This window comes from Saccostrea echinata, unplaced genomic scaffold (assembly GCF_033153115.1).
Source record: "Saccostrea echinata isolate AGI-Se365-2 ecotype Australia unplaced genomic scaffold, CSIRO_AGI_Sech_v1 ptg000001l, whole genome shotgun sequence".
Classification (NCBI taxonomy): domain Eukaryota; kingdom Metazoa; phylum Mollusca; class Bivalvia; order Ostreida; family Ostreidae; genus Saccostrea; species Saccostrea echinata.
In genome coordinates this window covers 31,804,572-31,827,783 of record NW_026889750.1, presented here as the reverse complement: position 1 = coordinate 31,827,783, position 23,212 = coordinate 31,804,572, and the positions used below count along the sequence as shown (strand labels likewise).

Below are 23,212 nucleotides of genomic sequence, written 5' to 3'. Positions count from 1 at the left end.
AGTAACATACACAATTACAAATTGTGGGGGGTTGTCTTTTTTCAATTTTTGAGAGACCACTGCTTAAAAAAACTGAGCATCTTTGTCTCTTAAGAGCCAGTCCGCGAGAAAACCATGCAAAACCGTCCAAATCGAAGGTTGTCATATCTTGATGAAATTTGGTGGGTAGTTAGACTTCATAACATGTAATTCAAAAAAGTCAAAAAAATTCTCCATCATCTAACATAGCAGCCGTAGGAAGCGCCACCTTCTTTTTGCACATTTAAGTGCAAATGCACTTAAATAATTCAAGCAAAATGGTAAAAATTACATTTGATTTATTTTACTCAAAATTAAATTTTTATTTCCTTTCAGGTATTTTAAAGTAACATATGACTATGTTCTTCTAAAACTGACATTTATCATAATCAAATACGCAACATATCAAAGGGTAGACAACTCTTAAAATTTGGCACAATGCCAAGTTTGAAGAATTGACAAAATTATTACATATTGAATGGCCAAAATCTTCCAAGACCAAGCTACAAAATTATAATTTCTGATCTTATTGTCAAAATATAACTCTAAATATTATCTTTGCAAAATATTAAGCTTGGGATTTCATAATTTATTGAGATATAGAGATTTACAAATTGTCAATTTTCAAAAAAAATATTCAAATTCCATTGGATTACAAAGTCAAATATAGAACTTTAAATTATAAATACTTGTTGTTAGATAAGAAAAAATGTTACCATTTTCTTTGTAACCATAATTAGTATTGAAAAAAAAGATATGAAAATTAATTAAAAAATTTAAAAATTACCCCGAATTTGAGGATTGGCATTTTGCCTATTGTTTAGAAATGGTATGAATTCATGATAAATTGTTTTGGCTTACTTGTAAATTTTCAACGATCATATTGAATATTCATGTTTCTTTCATTTTTGTAAGATAGTTTCTCTATAATTAAAAAAATGGAATTTACATGTCTTTAAATTCAGGAGGACTCTATTACATCATGGTTCACAATACATATAAATTATGAGACTTGAACACATTTGAGCTTCCGATAAGTTGTTTGCATTCTGTCAATTTTAAATTGGCCCACTCTTGTCAAAATAACAATTCTGAATTATCAAAATACTGACATGAAAATGATGAAGTGCTATGCAAAATACTCCAAAAGGGAGTTTAGCTTTTTTTTTTTCAAATCATAGAACTTATTTTTCATACATCCATGTAGATTCATTATGGTAAAATTCTGAGATATGAGGAACATAAGTAAAAATCAAAGAATTGTTTTTATTAAAATCTGGGTTTTTTTCTTATAATCTTACTAAAATGGATTTTGTAAAATGATATATACTGTTAAATCATATTTTGTAGTTTGAGGGGAAGAATTGGTTCTGGGGATTCAATTTTATGGCTCTGAGGTGTTTAGTTGTTGCATATTCCAAAATTTACATTTTACACTCTTCATACCATGACAACAATGACCCCCCCCCCTTTTTCAGTTTTAGACTCCAAATCTTTAACTATGTGATTAAATGAGTTAGCCAGTAATTTCAACATACCAATATTTTCAACATTCACTTAAAAACTGTATTTGTGTAAATATTTTTTTAACAAAATTCTACATATATAGTCCAATTTCACAAAGGTTTTCATTTTAATCATAGTGCAAGTACTAGAAATAATATTTCACTAAGTTTGCTCTTTGAACAACATGGCCATAGGAACATGGCCGTAGGAACAGGGGGGCTGCCCCCCCCCCCCCCCCCCCTTAATAATTTTGCCGATATACAGATTACTATAGAAAACATACCTACTATATATATGCTTGTGCCCCCTCAATAAAAACGTCTGATGACCTTTTTTATTTGCTCGTCAAGGAATTTCGGGCAGTTGATAGTCCCCCCCCCCCACAACTAAAAATGTATGGCTGTGCCCCCCCCCCCCCCAAACTGAATTTACTTCCAAAGGGCCTGCTTAGATAATTTTCTTCAGGACTCATCCTTCTGATATGGGTATCACTATATCTGTACTGCATATACACATGCTGCGCTACATTGTAACTGGTAATTGGCATACAAAATGTGTATATTTTATAAGGAATGAAAAGTTTTACCAAAACTATGTTAATCATCCTATGTGAGTACCTGGCTTCGGGGCCACCAACATATAAAAATCTCAGCACAAATCTCAACCTCAAATCTTAGATTTCTGCCTCAGCTGAGATTTTCCTAAAACGCTGTGCCACCAACATATCTGAGATTCGTCTCACGTAAGCTGAGATTTGAGAAAAATCTTAGACTTATTGTCTTTGTTATATGCGACCTTTTTTTCTAATAATGCACGAATTTGTTGAATGAATGATTGGATTTACCTTTCAGTTAGTTGTTAATGCCATATTTCGGCGTATAATCACGAAATACACATTCTCCACTGCCTTCGTCTTTTATTTGCTGTTTCGAGTCATTCAACGGAAAGGATTCCATTACGATCTTTGCGACAATAAATATTAACCGAGTCCCCGTAAAATAATCCCTACAGAAGAATAACACAAAAACATATCCAAACTTTATAGTTCTGGCTCGTCTGTCGACAAAAACACACAAAAATATACATCAAGGCGTCACTTCCGCCATTGTGACGTTACGTGTCGGAAGATTACAAAAAGTAGACAGGCGGATCAAGACTATATTTGTTGGTCGATTACACATTTTTGCTTTCTTTAATTTTGTTTTGTAAAATGTCAGATATATCTATTGCATTTTATTCTCCATTGCAAAAATACTTTAGGTTTAGGGGCTTTTTGTCCCTATTAAGAATAATTTTTTTCAAAAAAAAAAAAGATTATTTAAAGCGGTCAAAGGAAATAAATTTTACCACCGAAATAATGATTTAAATACTGTCAACTCAGCCTTAAGAAATAAACACTGAGTAATTTTTTTCCTAGCCGATCAAATGCCCGATATATAGCTAATTTTCTCACATCATAATTTTCTTGAGTGTTTCATAAAATTTGTGCATAACTGAGTTGCGACAGAAAATGTGTCCAGTGGCGGGTAACATATGTATGCTTGGTTTTACATGATCCCAGTTTTATTGTCAGTAATATCAGCCCCCCCCCTTTCCCCCGAAGAAAGAAAAAACTGACATTGAACTACGGACATGTGAAGAGACGAGGCTAAGAAACACGTCGCTTTTTCCACTAGGCCCTATTCCCTGTTAGAAAATGTCAGAGAAACAGAGAGGAGGCTACATACTACGATCCCCTGTGAAAAAATGTCACAGATTTTTTTTTTATTTAGATATGATTACAACGAATATACCGGTAGTGAATATACGTCGTTACATTGGAAACCCAAATCAGTCTCACATACGCTTATAAAGTAACGATTAACTTATCGTAAATAAAAGTTTAACGGTGTAATCATGTAATGTTTGAAACGAAGGTCATTTAGGACCATACTTGTTTTTTTGTTTTGTTTTTTTTTTTTAAATTTTATTTCAAAATGTAACTGGTCATATTAAAAAAAAAAGACTGTAGGTTGTTCCCTAACAAAAAAATACAATAGTAAACTATATTTTACTATAGAATTTGTTTGTTAGAGTTGTCGTGATTTATAAATGCACTTTAGAATAAGTCAGGCTTATTCTTTTAAAGAATATGAACGGTCAAGGGTTTTTGTTTGTGTGATGCATTGTGAGTATAAAGTAGATCTCAATTCTCAATGATTTTTATTATTTTTTTTATTTTTTTAGATTTTGTTAAGAATCAAATTAAATAGACTGCTATCAACAGTGATTAACAAATTGTGATTTATAAATTATTTCGAAATCTTAACAATATTTTTTACACAGAATTTTAGACAATATTCCTTTAATATTTGCTTATAATTTACACTGGCGAATAAGTGCGTATATTGTACAAGTAAAAAATAACTTCCGGAGAAAGAACAAAGAGGCTGTGGAGGTTTGGTATTTTATCTAGTCTTATTTCCTTTTCTGATATACATGTACATCGTTAATTAATAAATTTGCCTAACCACAAATACATGTAGCACACTCAAATATGAATTTATTTAATTAAATTAATTCCTGTATGAATGAAGATATACATGTTATGTATAACGTGCCACAAAAATATTGCTTTAATTCTTCATTTTTTTCGTATTTTCTTTCTTTTTTTTCTTTTCGTAAAGTTTCAAATGCACTATTTCAATGCGTGGACAATATAATAAGATTTTTTTTTACATGTGCGTAAGACCCCCCCCCCCCCCCCCCCCAATTTCTTAAATATGGTATATCACAGCTAGGATGATTTTCTTTTGGGAGAAATTTACATGCTTTCTGTGCTTGCATGTTAATTTCGTGTATTCATGGATTAAACTATGCACTGTCATAATATTTGCAACCATTTTACCATAAAATAATTCTGTGAGATTTTATTTGAGACTACTATGTACCAATCTCAAGATTTTCTGAGAAATCTCAGATTTTTTTCTCAGCTGAGTCGGAAAAAACGTTGGTGGCACACATGTTTGAGAAAAATCTCAGACTTGAGAAAAAATCTCAGATTTGAGAAAAAACTCAAAAGACTAGTCTGAGTTTGAGAAAATATTTGTTTGGTGGCACAGTTTGGTGAGAAAAACTCAAATTTTCTGAGAAATCTCAGATTTGAGAAAATCTTAGCGTTGGTGGCCCCGAAGCCTGGAATATTGTAGACGTATATCACGATACTTGCTTTGTCCGTGCTTGTTTTAGGATGATCCTTCTATCCCCATACATGCACAATGTTAGCCGTCTCTCCAGTAAACAAAACGTAATCATGAATGTTTTAAAGCATATATTGGTTTTAGCAAGTAGAGTTTATCACAATTTCCATTTCTACACACTATTTGCTTGTTTAAGCTGGATTGTTGTTGATCTTAAAAATGAGTTTTTCCATTCATAGTGCAATGATGCTCCACAACAACTCCCTAGGTTCATATAAAATGATCACACATGACCTTCTTTATTCCATGTTGATATACCTGTCATTTTTACCCAATAATACTAAAGAGTTCCAACAAGGGGAGATAACAATTTAACTCCAGGAAATTGGTTGCAGGGGGTAAAATAAGCAATAAAAATTTATATGAAGTATCTAAATCAGTTATTCATATCTTTAAAAATATGTTAGATTTAGAATCTTCTTTTTTTTTCATTTAGATATTTAAGAAATAGTCTATAAATATGATAATAGACTGTTATTTAAAATATGTGAAATTGTAGCGAAGTATGGTATTTCAAAGTTAATTTTCAACATGTAGATATTATTTCCCAAGCTCAATATTTTAATACGTAGTAGACCTTAGACCATTCTAAAGATAACACTTAATTTAATTTAATGTTTTACTTGGTCTTGGGAGAAAATTGCATCTAAAAATGGCTAAAAAATCATACTCATTGATTTAGGATCTATAAATAGACCTTTAAAAACTTAAACATTCATTTGAATTACTTTTTTCTACATTAATTGTATAAATAAGACCATGATTTTGAAAACAAAACAAAATCTGAAAATAAACTGATGGCAGAAGGTCACCTTTTGAATTAATCAGTTTGTATGGTTTTTCCATATAATTTAGTGTGATTTTCGATAAATATGCAAATGAGCTGTTACTAAAAATAGATGCGAGGTTTGACATTTTTTTGTAGATATTTTGACTTCTACTTTTATGTATAAAATTTTAAGCCACTAATAAATCCTATGTTGCAACCTTCCATTTGGACGATTTTTTGAATTTTGCATGGTTTTCTCGCAGACTGGCTCTTAATGATGATTGCCAAGGACAGCTAGATAGCTGTAGAGAATTAAAACCCAGACTTGATTGAAGGATTTAGCTGTGATGCCTACTGGATTGTCAGATTTCATTGGATACACAAAATGTGATGCTTAGTCTGATGATTAAGATATTTAGATTTACCATTGTGCTTAAATTTTTAAGATTTTTGATTTGATATGCAACAAGCATGAAATTAAGACTGAATTTTCTTCTTTTTTTTCCCCTGCAGCTTGAAGTAAAGAAGTTGTATGACCTTTAAGTATTAGATACATAGTGATACAACTTTTGGTTGGAGGGTGTATCCCATATCCCATCAAGTTTGTGATAAAAATAGACCGTCATATTCCAGGGTGTACCCTCAGGTCTTCTGACTCCGTGTTACAAGTATAAATTCTTGGGGGAGTTGCAACATTTGCCAAACTGGTTTAGGGCTTATGCTGCTAATAAAGAAATATGATAAAGGATCTCTTAGTGATCATGAATAAGGAGGAACTGCCAAGATATCAAGAAACTCCCAACTCAGGATTAGATGGGGTGTATCAGGAAAATTTAACAAGAGGGGCATGCTGCACAAATCTAAACTTGGACTTGATTGTTGAAATTACGAATAAAAATATATTGACCCAGTTTGTTAGTTTATGTTTGATTAAATTATTGAATAACATTATTCATTTAAAAAAAAGTATGAGAGAAAATTTTGTCAGAATTTCTAAAAGGAGTACTTCAATTTTGAATTGGAACATAAGCTTCTATTGTTAGATTCAGTATCTCCTTACACTGCTATGGTTTGTTTTACTTGATATATAAATGAGACTTTGTTGGAGGTTTGAATCATTCCAGAATAAGATGGCTTATTGAGCATTACTCATATCAGGGAGCTTTTACTACCAGAATAAATTGTGGTATTGTGAATGTTATAAAAAATCAAAACTCTAACAACACATCTGTTTTAAATGCAGACCCTTATACTTCAAAAGCTTCTGATAACAAAATTGCCTCATTAAAACAGTCAATCCTTAGTCAATCTGTCTACAGACTAAGTGCCCAGTGTTGTATTAATTTGTTTTCACCATGGATAAATTTATTGGTTAACGATATAACTATTTTTATGTACCAATTTAATACTATGTGATCCAGATGTAATGAGTTTTTCCAGATACTTATTTAATGAAGGATTAAAAATATTTTCTTTTACTGATGTTAATTCATAAGTATTGACTCTAGAGATCAAGTTAGGTTTTTACCATCAATCAAAAAGAAAAATAAGGAAGTAAAATCCTCTTGAATCTATAATCATGTTGAGAATTGCTGGCTTGGTCCTCAATTTATGATGTTGGTCTGTTATTTCACTAATGCTTCAAATAACTTGGGGTGTCTAAAACATAGCTGACCATTATAATCAGGGAAAAACCGTTGAATGAAGAAACTGGTGAGACTTTTTATCCAGTCTTTCTGACTGCTTTGTTTTTTTCATCTACAGAAAGAAGACAGATAATAACCAGTGGTGGGAGCTTTTTGACCCCAATACATCCCGCTTCTACTACTACAATGCCACCAGTCAGAAAACTGTCTGGCACCGCCCTCAGAACTGTGATATTATCCCTCTCGCCAAGTTACAGGTAAGTCTAACCAAACACTCTGATGACCCCAACATGTCCTGCTACTAAGTAACTACAATGCCACCTGTCAGAAAACCGTCTGGTACTGCCTTCAGAACTGTGATATTATCCCCCTCGCCAAGTTACAAGTAAGTCTAACCGAATACTCTGATAGACCCTAACACATCCAGCTTCTATTATTGCATTGCCACCAGTCAGAAAACTGTCTGGCACCGCCCTCAGAATTGTGATATTATCCCCCTTGCCAAGTTACAGGTAAGTCTGACCAAACGCTTTGTTTCATATACTACTAGGGTATCACAGATTGCATGACCAGGAGAAAACACTTGACCTATTGTATACTGTAAAGCTGGTGAATTCCAATAAAAAAAAGCTTTCCATTCTTAGATAACCCAATTAATCTATCTGTCCCTCAATATGCATGATTATATATTTTGTGTCATTTGTAAACTTTACATCTTCTCTTCTGAAATGGTTGAACCACTATCAATCATATTCAGCATATATGAATGGTGGGGAGCAAAACATTTGAATTTCATGGTCAATATATTCCAGGGGCTTGAGGGTTGGGGCTATATCTTCAAAATTAATAAAATGTTAGTAGATTTCCCTTATTCCTTGAGACATAGCAGGCAAATTGTATGCATGATTATCAAAGAAGTAAACCCTATATCAAAATTGTGATGTTGATGACATCTGGCCATACAATGAAGCTTAATTGGTAATAGAATTGAAGATTCATCATTTGTAACTGCTGAACTTAAGCAGAGAAACCGTATGCATTGTTACACTGAGCTGTGAGTCCTTAACCAAATTTGTTAAATTCTTGTCTTCTTGGTCCTGACTTCATGCCTGAGGAGAAAGTTGCTTTTATCATGAAAATGTGTTGTACCTTCAGAAGTCCTCCTCAACATCCAGATAACAAAATTTAAGGACCCTCTCTACACCAAACAAAAATGTTTTTTGGACATTGAGAAAATTATATTGTATAAAGGTGTAAATATTGAGCTTATTTATATCGTTTTCAACATCGGGTGCCTGGCTTTTACCCCCAGGAAAAATGTTCAAAGTCAACAAAGTTTTGATGAATAGAAATCACTGTTGTTTACCTAAGTGGGGAAAAAGCATGCAGATGAGGTGTTCAATTAATTTATCTTGGCCTATTTAAAATGTTAAGAATGATTGAATTCATTAGAAATTGATAGAAAAACTGTAGATTTCAATTTATTTTATTTTAGATCTAAGGGCAGATTACTCTAACTTAATAAAAATAACACAGAATCAGAACTCTTTAGTGTGCAGTGTATAGAGGGTTCTTAAAGAGTTCTCTAGACTACTAAAGTTATATAACTCGTGTTGAGAAACCATAATAGTAAGGTCCTCCTTATTCTCTATTGAGAAGTTAATGGCTCGTTTTAATACTCCCCCTCAACTTCTTGAGGGGGAGTATTAAAACGAGCCATCAACTTCTCAATAGAGAATAGGTCCTCCTGTTTTTATCTATCACCCCTCCCTTCCCCCAGTCCAAACTAAAACAGATGGATAAGTTGACCAAAATCATAGCATTTTTTTCAGAGGTAACTTAAGTATATACTTTCCAAAGTGACATTACCATAAAAAGTCTCAAGCAATGTCATGGAACTTGTTATCAAGTCAGTGAGTCTGCAATCTGTTGTGTTTTGTTACTACAGAAAATGCAGATTCTGTCTTACTTATCAATTACCTCCTATCAGTTTCACTGTTTATGCTTTCCATCAATGTCCCCACTTTCAAACAATGTTAGCACCAAAACAGACTCCAATTCATGACACATTATCACATACATTATCACATATAGAAGCTTTTATCAGCTAAAGGAGTCCTTTCTGACTCACACCATTCCTATCTTAGGCTACCTATTTAGTGGACAATAGCTGTCTTTGGACCCTTACATTCCAACACTTCCTGCTCTTTAGTAAAAATGAATGGGGGACCTATTTTCCCACACTAGATATTTCTCGGTTCAGAAGTCAGAAGTGTGGTAACACAGAGATCCTGGTTGTGTTCAATTTTTGACACAAGGTGGAAATTTTCTGAATGCGTGAAGAACAGCAGCTAAGGTTTGTGAATTGGAGAGATGTTTGTACTTCTGCCAATTTGAGTGACATTTAAAGAATGTGGAATAAAATGGAACAGAAGCCATGTGATTGCCGTGATTTATTGAGTAAAGACATTTTAAAGGTGACCTTGAAAATTGTGAGAAATATACCCCATTCAGCATGTTCAGTGACATTCTTTGCATTGTGTGAACAGGAAGTCAAAATTTTGGGGTATATTTTCTTAATGAATGCGAACATTGTACTTACTGGTTATTTCTCTTTGGATCAGAAATGACTAAAAGACATAAATACTCATTTTGGAGGAAAAATGTCACACTATTTTCTGGATTAAAATGCCTAAAATCAGAAAGTTCATCTGTAAGTAAATTATTAAGAAAAAAAAAGTTTTTTTGTGTATTTTTTTTTTATCACCACTCCCATCAGTTCTTAAATATTTTTTTTTAATTTTATTTATATATTGAAAAAAAAGTCATTTATTGTTTGGTTTACATAGTGTAGATTTTATGAGAAATTCATATCCCTTACAGGAAAGGATATATAAGGAATTATTGGAGCAGGTAATTGTGTATCTCTGATACTAACAGAATTATTTTATTGTGTACTGTGGGGAATAGGGGCACAAAGCTATAGATATTCAGATTTCCTACCCCAGTCAGACTGTACTTCCAGTATATGCTTTTGTAATCAGACAAAATTTTTGCTTTCCATTATGATTAACATCCCAGCAATTTTTAAAGCAGCTTTGATAGAAAAAATGACCAAAATGTGTGCATGTTTTGTTGCTGTGAATTATTTGACAGAGTTACCTCTCTTGTGCTGTGATTTCCATATGTAGAATATTAGTGATTCACTAATAGTGCTAGAGTTACCTCTCTTGTTCCATGTTTTTCAGACCCTGAAACAAAACACAGAGGTTAGAGATGGCATTGAAGGTTCTGTAAAGCGAGAAATCTCCACTCAGACACCCCTACCCCAAACGGTAAGAAATGCCACTGAAATCTGAAATTCTTTCATTCAAATTTTTTGGCATAAAAAATATTTGTCTTCATTATTTTTTTTTCAATTTATTTAAACTTTTATTATGTAAATTTTATAGAATTTTAAAGTATATGTACTTGAGAAATATGAAAACATGTTTTTAAATACTGAAAAGGGTTTAAAAGTTTGTTTACTTTCTTTTGGCATTTGATTGTAGTTTTTTGCATTTCTACAAATACGAAGTTTTTCCTTCAGCTAAATACGTTCTGCCCATGCATTTACATATAGTTTGAATTTGTGTCATGATCAAGAGTTTGAATATAGCGAAATTTAACGCTGCAATTTATTTTCCCCCTCCTTGGTAGGTGAACTTTGCAACTAAATATTTGCAGTATTGTACTACCTCGGCAAATCACACCGAAAGCCATACATAAATCACTGAAATTTAGACATTGGTATTTATGTATGTTCTTAAGAATCCTGGAACCATTCAGTTTCTACAAAGAAATCTGTAGCCAAGTAAATGTTTTTGTCATGTACTGACAGAATTAGTGTCAATAACAATTACTGTGTTTGTTATATAAAGGATGTGTTAGTAAGAGATGTTTTGTTAGGTGATCTGAGTCTGCAGCAAACAGGAGGTGACTGGTATCTTCAGGAAATCAGACTTCCCTCCTCAAGTAGAGACCAGTCACTGAATTGTTTTTTGTATGTCTAGGTTTATACTGGTCGTCTAAGTGCTGGTGACAGTCAGAATTTGTGTAGAACTTTGATGGTAATAGCTGGTAGCTGAACTCCCTCTGGATATAATTGTTCACTGTAATTTTTCTCTCTGATACAGTAAAACACTTGGAATATAGAATTTGTATTCTACACAAAGAATAGGATGAATCAAATTTTCTAATTTCTCAAGTAAATGGATTTCTTTCAGGGGAGAGGAAATTGCATGGCATTAAGGTGATATTATGCATTTGAATGCTAAACTGAGCAATTTGATTTGTCTTTTATTAATTTTTGCTTTATGGGTAGTCGGTCAACAGCTATGTAAGATGTACAAGTTAATTTGTACTAGGTGGAGGTATAAATTTAATAGATCTTGTTATGTCTACTGTCAGTGGATTTTTTTTTTTACTGAAGGCTTTTATTGATTTTGTTTGCCATGGCAACATATTAGTGTTATGTCTTCTTACCTATATTTATGGCTTCTCACAGTTTCTTTTCTATATATTTTTTTTCTCGGATAGATTAGATCTCAGGTAAGGTTTGTGCAGTACATTATGATAAAGTATAAAGCTCACATATGTGTTTAAGTATTTTTTCTTTGCAAATTGAAAAAGAACGAATTTAGAAGTCAAACCTGACACTCTTTGTCAAGGTGCAATATGAAGCCTGGGGTCTGGGTTTAAAAAAATCACTGCATAAAAAGGTGCTTTGTATTGATACACATGCATGCACACAATCCATGGTCGCTGATTATGTGTAGATAATAGATAGATGGATGGCATATGGCATGTGATGACTAAATTATTGGTATGCATAAACATCAGAGCAGTGATTGTAATATATATATATATAAATAATGGCTATACAGCTATGTGCTGGATGAATGGACAAAATTTCCTTTTGGAGCTTGGAGGCTTAAATGAAACCTAAGCAATTTTGCAGAATTGATTGAAAAGAGGATGTAGGGCTTTTATGGACTATGGAGGCATAAAGTGATTAGGTGAAGAACGTTCCTAAATTCTGTATTATTCCGGATATAGATTATGAAGCTTTTTCCTTCATTGTGATATATATGGCGAGATCAATTATAGACAATTGACATGTAGTGTACTTGTGCATGGGAAAAAATAATGTTTTCTTTTTCTAAATGGACACATCCCCAAATGAAGTCAGCGTGCCATTATATGTAGTGGTTTTAAATAACATTGTTTGTCATGACTGGTAACATATTGTTCCAGGCCCATTATAGCTCCTCAAATAACCGACTAATTGTAAAATATACCTTGCCTTAGTTATGAATTTCATCGATTCTGCAGCTTGTACAAAGGGTACTCAAATTGATGTATTGGTAGTTGTTGTGTAGGCTGGTTATGCAATTGGTGAGCTAGCTGTGCAGTATTGGGCGGTGTAGTGTCTCGTTAGAGGGTGACTGTAGCACCAGACCTAATTCCTAAGAGACTGAATTGTGTCAGTTAATGGGAGGAATGTTCTGTTGTGAATCCATCTCTTTGTGATTGATAGGCCTGGTTCGATAGTGCCTATAGTTGGATACCTTGGCATTGAGATACAGCAGAACTTGCACTTAGTGTGCACTCTGAGTTTTATAAAAACAATGAGAGGAATTTCTATGTTCAATAGAGAATGTAGAAAGCCTATTTAGTAGTGGGGTGTAATTTTTTAGGTTAAACTTTCACTAATCAGACAGTGGATTGCTATTGTGAATTGATATTTATCAAGGATTATTGTACGAATGTCTTTCAAAGAAATTACTGTAAATATTTAAGGTAAACTGGTGGACTCTTGATTTTAGTAAACTGGTGGCTTTTGTCATCTTTGATTAACAGGAAGATGCATCTCAAGTTAACATTAAAAGTTTACAATATTCAGTATATGCTTTAGTTGTGGTTCACCTGTTGGGATTATGTAATGTAGGAATCTTGCATAGATCATCCTCTATGGGTTTTTAATGTGTTGTTTTCTTGCCCTCTTCAACATTCCTAGTTCATTGAGTTGTGTACAAAGAGATATTTCATGATTAAGAAAGTTGTTATTTATTCATAGAAGCATGTATGCTTGTTCAAGTGAACTGGAATATTTGTGATCGATGTGTATCTAATGCATACTAGGAGAAAAAAGGAAATATGAAATGTGTAGAAACCCAACGGAATTTTTAACATTTTTTCAAAAGGATGTTTGATTGATTTCCTGATTAAGTACCAGTTTGGTACTAGTTTAAGTGTTTAAGTTAGTAATGTCAGGATGTACGTACCATTGTAACATACTGATATCTCTGTAGGACCTAACTTCAGAGTACCTATCCTTGGGTCTAAGTCGTGAATTAGTAATTCTGCACTTAGTTGTGACCGGAGTTGGTGATCGAATTTAGAAAGACATTGTATATTCACTGCCATGTGATTTTCTCTCCCCCTCAGCAATCAGCTGTTCTTTAAGGCTCTCGGTTGACAAAAAAAAACTTTGAGAGGTCATACCCCTTAAATACTGGAGTGACTAAAGGAAGTGGGATTGACATTTGTTATGCACGCAAAACAATGTCTTTTTCATAAACATTTGTGTGAGTGATGCCAAGACTTCTACAGGAAGGATCACAACCTCTGTGTTGTACTCCAGGTGGAATGTGATAAAGCACAGATTCAGAGGACCTCTTCTCTGTTTATACACATCAGAGTCTGTTGGAATTAAATTTAGTCTCTGTTGGAAAATGCCACTGAGTCTGAAATGGACTTAAGCCATTAGTGTTAACAAGGATTTATTTGCCTAAATAACATTTATGTCATAAGAACTTTAAGACGCAGTGTCAGATGACATAAAAGAAAGTTCCCAAATATTATTCATAATTGAGACATTTAGTGGAGTACCTAGTAGTGTGACATGTAAATTTTCGATGGCGTGGACTTGATTTCGTGTGGAATGGGAGGCTATGGAACATTTTACTACTCCTCCTCGGCCACTGTTGAAGTGTCCATCTTCCTGCTTATCACTTTCCTACCATTAATTTACATTTTCTTTGTCTTTTTTAAAAAGAGGAGGGACCACACCAAACATGTGAGAACTGGGTCACTGAAATCTACTCACACCACCCAGACCAGTCCAAATGTCTCCAGAAAAGTAAGTGCTGATTTTTCTTCAGTTTGATAGGTATTGCATATTATAGATACATTTATATCTACATATACTTCTAATGATCTTTAAAGTTTTTTTCCACAAAGTTCACTGTTACACTAGATTCACTGCAAATAAAACATCAAAATATTAAGCATATTATGTCACATATTTTTGTTGTTATTGTTATTCCATAACTTAAACAATTAATAAGCACTTATCGGGAATGTCATAAACAATATATAATACAAATAACAGCTAAAAACAGATAATGCAAAACATTACATAGAACAGCAGTATAAGTGCTACCTATTTGATGGTAAGAAGTTTGTTAACCTTGGTGGAATTCACTTTGATGATTTGCCAACCTCTTATGTTGAAGTACATGAACAAATAAAATTAGGGTAATGCAACTTCGCAAAAGACCAGGATGTCACTTATTTTGAGGGTAGTTAAAAGTTGCATTTCTATATTGTAATGGAGATACCATCCAGTGCAGTGATGTTTAGTGTGTCTTTATCAAAATCATCTTACACTATTATATAACAACGTGTGCATTATGCCTTTGGGGGTATTGCAGCAAGAGTTATATTGTAATGTAAGGAGTTCCCCATACTGCACACATTCTACTTGGAAGCAGGTGATAGATATCCCAGGGGGTATTGTCTTTCTGACAGTGTGATAAACTGAGTTGTAGATTTCTCAGGGGTCAATCAAGGGTCAAGAAGGGAGATCATGCAGAGGAGTTGGTTACCTTTTGCAATATCACTTGTTATCTCTGTATTCTGTTATCTGTGTTTAAGTAAAACATCTTTGATTTAAGTTAAGTAGCCAGCTGTACATCTTAGCAATTTATTTATTTAGAATTTGCACAGGAAATTAATTTAATTTCGAGGCATTAAACTGATTTTATTTAGGAAAAAATTATTAATGTTACATAGGCCTAGCTGATCTGGTGAGTGACTAGAGCTGATTTCAGATTTGTAAGTGGGGGTTTTTTGAGGTTCACTGTTCCCAACACATACTTATTTCCATCATGTTCATCCATTTACTGTGACAATCGGACAATCCGTCACCAAATGACTGAGGGTAGATGAAGAGTAATTTCCCTTACTTAGTGCCGTCTTGTGTGATAGTAATCACTCACGACTTGAACTCATCTACTCCTGTGTTTTATTGCCACAACAGAAAATCTCATGCCTGTCACAACCTACCCATCTGTCTTCACTTTATGATGGTAAAAACCAGGGTTACAAAGCATTAGCATATTGATTTCTGATTGTGATACTGACGTTCAACATCCTCAAGAAATTTGAAATCAAAGCACATTCCTACGGACTACTGCTAGGAATCTAAATCACTATCCTCTAGAATGGATTTTTGTCCACATTCTGATAGGACAGGGCATGTTGATTTATTGTACATGGAGTGCGCCTAGACTGCCATTTTATACATGAAGATTGTCTAAATCAAGAGTGAAGGATTCGGTGTTTGATTTCTGCAAACATGCTGTTTCAGATCTCCAAATTCCTTAGCAGGGTAAGAAATGCTCAGTCAGTTTTCAATAATTTTTGTTTTTATGCTGTATGCTTAGGGGCTTTACGAGTGATTCTACATCTATTAAACTGCTGGAAACGCTTGGATTTCATTAGGTGGGTTGCTAACTGGTGTTAGGGAGGAATCAAATCAAGAGTTAATTTTAGAAGTACTTTCATATAACATCCTTTCTGCATTTGAGTTAAGAAAGAAAAAACAAGAAAGACACATCTACTACTCACATTCCAAAATCTGTAACCATGGCAATCAAGCTTCTGAAGCATCAAGTGTGTTGGCAGAATTTTGATAATTTTTATGTCTGTTGGACATGGTCCTGATTCCATTGTGTCAAAGACATTCCAGTTTGTTTCTAATTCATTATCACTCTCAGGAATCAGGAGATCTCCTGCTTGGGTACTGTAAGTGGAGCAGGCTTCAGTCGTGAGGGATCATTAGGCTTGAAGTTCAATGGTATTTTGGGATCTTATTTGTTTTTCTTCCTGTTCGATAGGTCATTGCCTGAAAGTGTGTTTTTGAAGTGATGAACTGAAATTGATTAACCAAAAGATTATTTGTGAAAAGTAATTTAATACATTTTTACAAAGAAAGTAGAGGATAGATTTGAACCATTCTCATGCATTGGGATTAATAAACTTTCTTGCAGAATTACTTTGATAGGAAAAAAATGAATATAAAGATTTTCTTTCAAATGCTGATATTTGTTTCTTGACTTTTTCCAATACAGACTAAGACTATCAAGTGAACTTCAGGAATCCTTTTTTATTTTCATAAAAAGTTTAGTAGTTCACTGTTTTTAATTGCTTGAAATCTTAAAGAGTAAATTTATATTATAAATTGTATCCATGGCAATTCAAAACCTTGTTAATATAATTCTTTCTTTTTAAAGATTTTTCATGTACTCAATTTTTTGAATTATTATGTGTAACTGAAATGCTTGGTAAGAGCATACAATTTCCTATTCTCACAATTTGATACACTGAAAGAATCTGAGTAATATAGGTAATCTGCACTAATATATGATTTAACAAATATGGAAGTATATTCTTCAAATTTTGTATAAATCTCACTCCTTTGAATGAAAAACAGTATATTCCCATAAGTAATATATCAAATTTTGTGTTTCAGCACCGCTTTAACAGACAAGACTCTGCCTCCTCCCAGAGTAGTTCTAGTCATCATGAGAGTTTCCGCGAGCGTAACGGAGATCGAGTCCGTCGTCGTGGTAGCCAGTCGTCACAATCCACACAGGCTGGCTATTCCTCCTCTAGTCCACCTGTACAAGCCGTGATTCGCCGCGACTCATCATTAGAAATGACGCCACGGGTAACAGATTCACCTCGACTACAGAGGACACATTCTATGCAGAGGGCACCCACAGAGAGCATGAGTGGACCATCTAGTCGGTCAAACAGTTACCGCTTTACAGACTATAGGGCCAGAGATGATACATTTGTGTCTCATGACTTATCTCCATACCACCCTGCTAGACGACAAGCTAGTTTTTCATCAGACAGGGAATATGCAAGTCGTTCAGACTCATATGGATCGACATCGAGTCGACAGGACATGTTTACACCACCTCCACTTGTGTATAGTAGTGGAAGTCAGGATATGTATAGTTCTGATATCAATGAGAGAATATATAGTCCAAGTTTGTCTTCTGGACCAGACCATGAGTGTATACCATTTAGTCAAGACATTGCTCATCAGCAAGGGAGTGTTAGTCCCTCAATGATGTCACAAAAACTTAGATCTTTTCCCCGTACTAATCCGGCCTATGTTGGTGTGCCAAAGCGAAATGGAAGTACAGCGTATAAGAGAATTAATGTTGAACAGCAGGCTGTAAACTATGACCCCACCTACTCTGAACCTAAATCATATTCTGCTGCAGGTATGCAAGTAGCACCAAAGGACTATACGGAAAACTATTATTACCCACATGAACGATCTGATAGTGATACTTCGCATTCATCTATACGTGCTGTACGTCATGAACGAACAGACAGCCAGGCATCACACTCATCCAGAAATCGTGAATCTGACTCTCATTCTTCCCAGGGTTCCTTTAAACAACCCTCCGCTGATTTCCATACTTCCAACAGTTCATTACGCATGCAACCCATGAAGGTTGACCCATCAACATCATATCATGAGAGTGTGTCGTCAAGAGGATCGGAGCGAAGTTTGACAGATATGAGAGAAAATGTGCAAGAAAGACCAAGTAGTCAAATATCACAGCAGTTGATTAATAGTCAATTTCAGGAACCTGTGTCCGATGACTCGGAACCTGATTATGCAAATGTGCCTCCCTCTAAGAATTACTCCCCTTGTCATTCAGACACTCATATATATCGAGAGGTGCTGAAGGACCGACAAAACATCCCCGATTTTCAGGAGATAAAGAATGGAGAACCTCCAGCTGTGATGAGGCAGCACTTGGACCAACATGTAAACAGAGGATATAGATCATTACCAGTTATAGAGAACTCACACTTCCCACCTGATGGTAAGACATTTATATATCTATAGACTTAGCTTACTAAAGAAGAGGTATGCATTGAAAGCCTTTAGCCTTTGATTTTTAGCTTACCTTGTAAAGTCCAGATGAGCTTATGCTATACTCCTGTTGTTGGTGTCTCGGTTTTAAGTTTTAGGAGCAGATCTTTCCCCAGGTGGAGTGTATAGGGAAAAACTATGAAAGGCCTTATAAGAAAAGCAGGTCCATAATGAGTCAAATAAATAGCTTAGCATCTTCAAGTATTGTAATCGTGGGCCTTGGGCAAAGAGAAAGTCACATTAGGGGGTCAAAGGAAGAAAGAGGAATATATAGGGAAAAACTTTATAAATCATATTCTTCAAAAAGCAAGGTCATATCAATAGGCAAGCATCCCCATATAATGTAGATTCAAGTTTGTTCAAAAGAGGTTCTAATAAATATATACTAGTATTGGAAATATGATGACATCCAGAAGAATAAGAATAAGATACAATGTAAACATGGTAAAGTTGGCTTAAATATACTGTAAATTAGAATTGTCAAAATCATGGACTTTATCTTAGAGGCAACAGTAAGAAATTTCATTTATTTACATGTGCAAATCCACATATGGCGTGAGCATTGTGGTCCATGGGCCTCTTATTTCAATTAAGTGTTCATTCCCCTGACAGAAAAATACCACAGAAATATTTATATATAACACTGCAAACACCTCTTTTATTACAATTTCTTTAAAATACAAAATTAAGATCAAGTTATAGAAAAATAAGTGGTCAATAATTTTTCACACCCAACCACTTATATTTATGATTATGGAGAAAAACATATGAACAAGCTCTCCAGACAAATCAAGGAAAGGAAAGAAACAGGTGAAAGATTAATGGAAAATAAAGCTGTTAGTAAGATCTCATCAAGGAAACAAGTAGTTGTTTCCCAGAAGCTATTCCGTGATCATGTGGCTAGTAGCAAAGAATATATATATGTAATGCACAGTGAAAACATAATATTTTAATAGCTTGTACGTCTATTTACTTAGTCAGGGATTTTCAAACTGTAGACGATTGTTTCTTTATGTGGAAAATTTTCCTTGTTCAGAAAAATTTGTTTTGGTGTCACAGTTTACGTAATATATTGATGTCGGAAAGGAACTGAATGACAAGCCAGTTTCCTGTTGAACTGAGGTGCAGAGTTTGAGGTTTCATAAAAAACTCCGAGAGACCATGATATGTGGTGTATCATGTGGCTGAGAACTTGTGATATTGTAGGATATGTACCTCTGTATATGATTGGATCTATATCAGTGTAATGATGACGCCATTGTTTAATGATGGTTATCTCCTATGGGATAGTGCTCTTCTGTGTATGTAGCTCAGAAAGACTAATTTTTATCAATGCAAAAGAATCAGTTTCTAGATGTCTTTAAGTTAGAATTAGATAAATATTAAGGTTTATTAAAAAGGCACTTTATTTATTTATTGATCTACTACATGGACTTCAGTGCTTGTCTGTTTGTTGGCTTGTTTGATCTCTAATTATAGTTTTATTCATTTATTGTATGAAAGAATTTAACAGTTTTTATGAAAGTGAGAACCATGTTCATTCTGTGTACATACTTGTAATCAAATTTTAATTTCCTCAAGATTTTCTTATGATCATATTTCATTGTATGATCACAATGACATGTTTATAGGAGTAATATACAATAAGATCTGCAGAAATAAAAGCTGACAGGTTTCTAGGAGTAATATATTACAGTTATGAACTTCAATGTAGGTTGACAATATTGATAATGTGTGGTTAGGAGGACCCATGTCAAACGATATTGACCAAAGTCAGAGAGAGTGATTTCTGTGTTTGATGTCAAGATCAATATCACTGACATGAGTCCTTATAATCTCATCTTGATCATTCACTGAAGTCATTAATAGTTAGGGTATATCAAATGATCACTCAAAGTGAATTATCTGACATAGTCCTAACTGAACAGACTTGGTTGTCATTATGTCACAATGATAAAAGCATGCTTCTTATATTTCATTGTCAGTATCAAAAAAGAACAAATATCATGTGACATCCTTTCAGACAATGAAAATTATGAAAATAATCTTATATAATATTATAGTATAACATCAGTAGAAATAAAAGCCGGCGCAGGCTTCCTGGGATTCTGTCGGATAACAATATAGAATTCAGCATTTTGTATATAGAATTCAATGTTTTGTATTTAGATAGTAATATTTTAGTCCTTTTCTTCAGTTGAACTCAATCAGAGTTTCGATGAGGATGAGATCAACAGTAATTTCTTCAGTGCTCCTTTACACGAACGAATCCTTCATGAGTCGTATGAATCCCATCATGCTTCACTCAAAAGGAAGAAGCCGGAAAAGAATGAAACAGGTATTGGAAGTCCAGTGATCGAGAAGAGCCACTCCATGACTGCAGACATAATTCAACAGCGACCGGCGTCTATGGTGGTCCCTACACAATCTGAGGCTAATGTTTCACTCAGTCCCAGTATAGGATCACTCAATAGACAGGTATATATAAGGCCATTTATACAGATAGACTCACAGACAATGTTTCACTCAGTCCCAGTATAGGATCACTCAATAGGTATATATATAAGCATCTTTATACAGATAGACTCACAGACAATGTCTCTCTCAGTCCCAGTATAGGATCACTCAATAGGTATATATATAAGCATCTTTATACAGATAGACTCACAGACAATGTCTCTCTCAGTCCCAGTATAGGATCACTCAATAGACAGGTATATATAAGACTCTTTATACAGATAGACTCACAGACAATGTCTCTCTCAGTCCCAGTATAGGATCACTCAATAGACAGGTATATATATAAGGGTCTTTATACAGATAGACTCACAGAGAATGTCTCACTCAGTCCCAGTATAGGATCACTCAATAGACAGGTATATATATAAGGGTCTTTATACAGATAGACTCACAGACAATGTCTCTCTCAGTCCCAGTATAGGATCACTCAATAGACATGTATATATAAGGCTCTTTATACAGATAGACTCACAGACAATGTTTCACTCAGTCCCAGTATAGGATCACTCAATAGGTATATATAAGCATCTTTATACAGATAGACTCACAGACAATGTTTCACTCAGTCCCAGTATAGGATCACTCAATAGACAGGTATATATATAAGGCTCTTTACACAGATAGACTCACAGACAATGTTTCACTCAGTCCCAGTATAGGATCACTCAATAGACATGTATATATAAGACTCTTTATACAGATAGACTCACAGACAATGTTTCACTCAGTCCCAGTATAGGATCACTCAATAGACAGGTATATATATAAGGCTCTTTACACAGATAGACTCACAGACAATGTTTCACTCAGTCCCAGTATAGGATCACTCAATAGACATGTATATATAAGGCTCTTTATACAGATAGACTCACAGACAATGTTTCACTCAGTCCCAGTATAGGATCACTCAATAGACATGTATATATAAGGCTCTTTATACAGATAGACTCACAGACAATGTTTCACTCAGTCCCAGTATAGGATCACTCAATAGACAGGTACATATATAAGGCTCTTTACACAGATAGGCTCACAGACAATGTTTCCCTCAGTCCCAGTATAGGATCACTCAATAGACAGGTATATATAAGGCTCTTTATACAGATAGACTCACAGACAATGTTTCACTCAGTCCCAGTATAGGATCACTCAATAGGTATATATATAAGCATCTTTATACAGATAGACTCACAGACAATGTTCCACTCAGTCCCAGTATAGGATCACTCAGTAGACAGGTATATATAAGGCTCTTTATACAGATAGACTCACAGACAATGTCTCACTCAGTCCCAGTATAGGATCACTCAATAGACAGGTATATATATAAGGGTCTTTATACAGATAGACTCACAGACAATGTTTCACTCAGTCCCAGTATAGGATCACTCAATAGACAGGTATATATATAAGGGTCTTTATACAGATAGACTCACAGACAATGTTTCACTCAGTCCCAGTATAGGATCACTCAATAGACAGGTATATATAAGACTTAAGACAGATAGACTCAAAGACACTGTTTCACTCAGTCCAAGTGTAGGATCACACAATAGACAGGTATATATATAAGGATCTTTATACAGATAGACCCACAGACAATGTCTCACTCAGTCCAAGTATAGGGTCACTCAATAGACAGGCATATGCTTTTTAGAGACACACAGACAACATCTGTGACTCAGTATGGTATATGGCCAGACAAGGCCTTAATATTCAGACCCAGTATATAGGATAATTTTATAGACAGTTAAACATTAGATTGTTTACAGACAGACTGACAATGTTTCACTCAGTCCCAGTATTAAGTCACTCAATAGACAGGTAAATGTCTTTTACAGACAGACAATGTTTCAGTCCCAGTATAGGATCACTTAAAAGTAAACATGTTAATGTTTTTTATAAACAAACAGATTATGTTTTTCTCAGTCCCACTATAGGATTTCTCACTAGACATTTGTTTTTTTTACAGACAGACAGACAATGTCTTACTTAGTCTCAGTATATAATTATTTTATAAACAGGTAAACATTAGGTAAATGTAACATTATTTACAGACAGACAGATAGTTTCTCATTTTGACTAAGTATAGGTGACTTAGATAAATTTTGAATGTTTACAATGTCCCCCACAGACCCAGTCCAGGATCAGTGAAAAAATAGTTCAGTGTTAGATTGTTTACAAACAGATGTCAGTATCATTTCAAAGACTTTTTATAAGATCA

The 23,212-nt window shown here is 34.2% G+C and overlaps 1 protein-coding gene across 4 annotated transcripts in view; it reads left to right on the top strand.

Annotated features, from left to right (window-relative positions):
• Positions 1 to 23,212, top strand: part of LOC133189714 (rho GTPase-activating protein 39-like) — a 60,489-nt gene that overhangs the window by 25,884 nt on the left and 11,393 nt on the right. For all 4 annotated transcript variants that reach the window (XM_061325129.1, XM_061325117.1, XM_061325124.1 and 1 more), the window contains 5 exons: positions 7,297 to 7,435; positions 10,427 to 10,513; positions 14,278 to 14,361; positions 17,038 to 18,418; positions 20,666 to 20,946. In XM_061325129.1, coding sequence (XP_061181113.1) covers positions 7,297 to 7,435; positions 10,427 to 10,513; positions 14,278 to 14,361; positions 17,038 to 18,418; positions 20,666 to 20,946 — 1,972 coding nt within the window. The remainder of the gene's footprint in view (positions 1 to 7,296; positions 7,436 to 10,426; positions 10,514 to 14,277; positions 14,362 to 17,037; positions 18,419 to 20,665; positions 20,947 to 23,212) is intronic.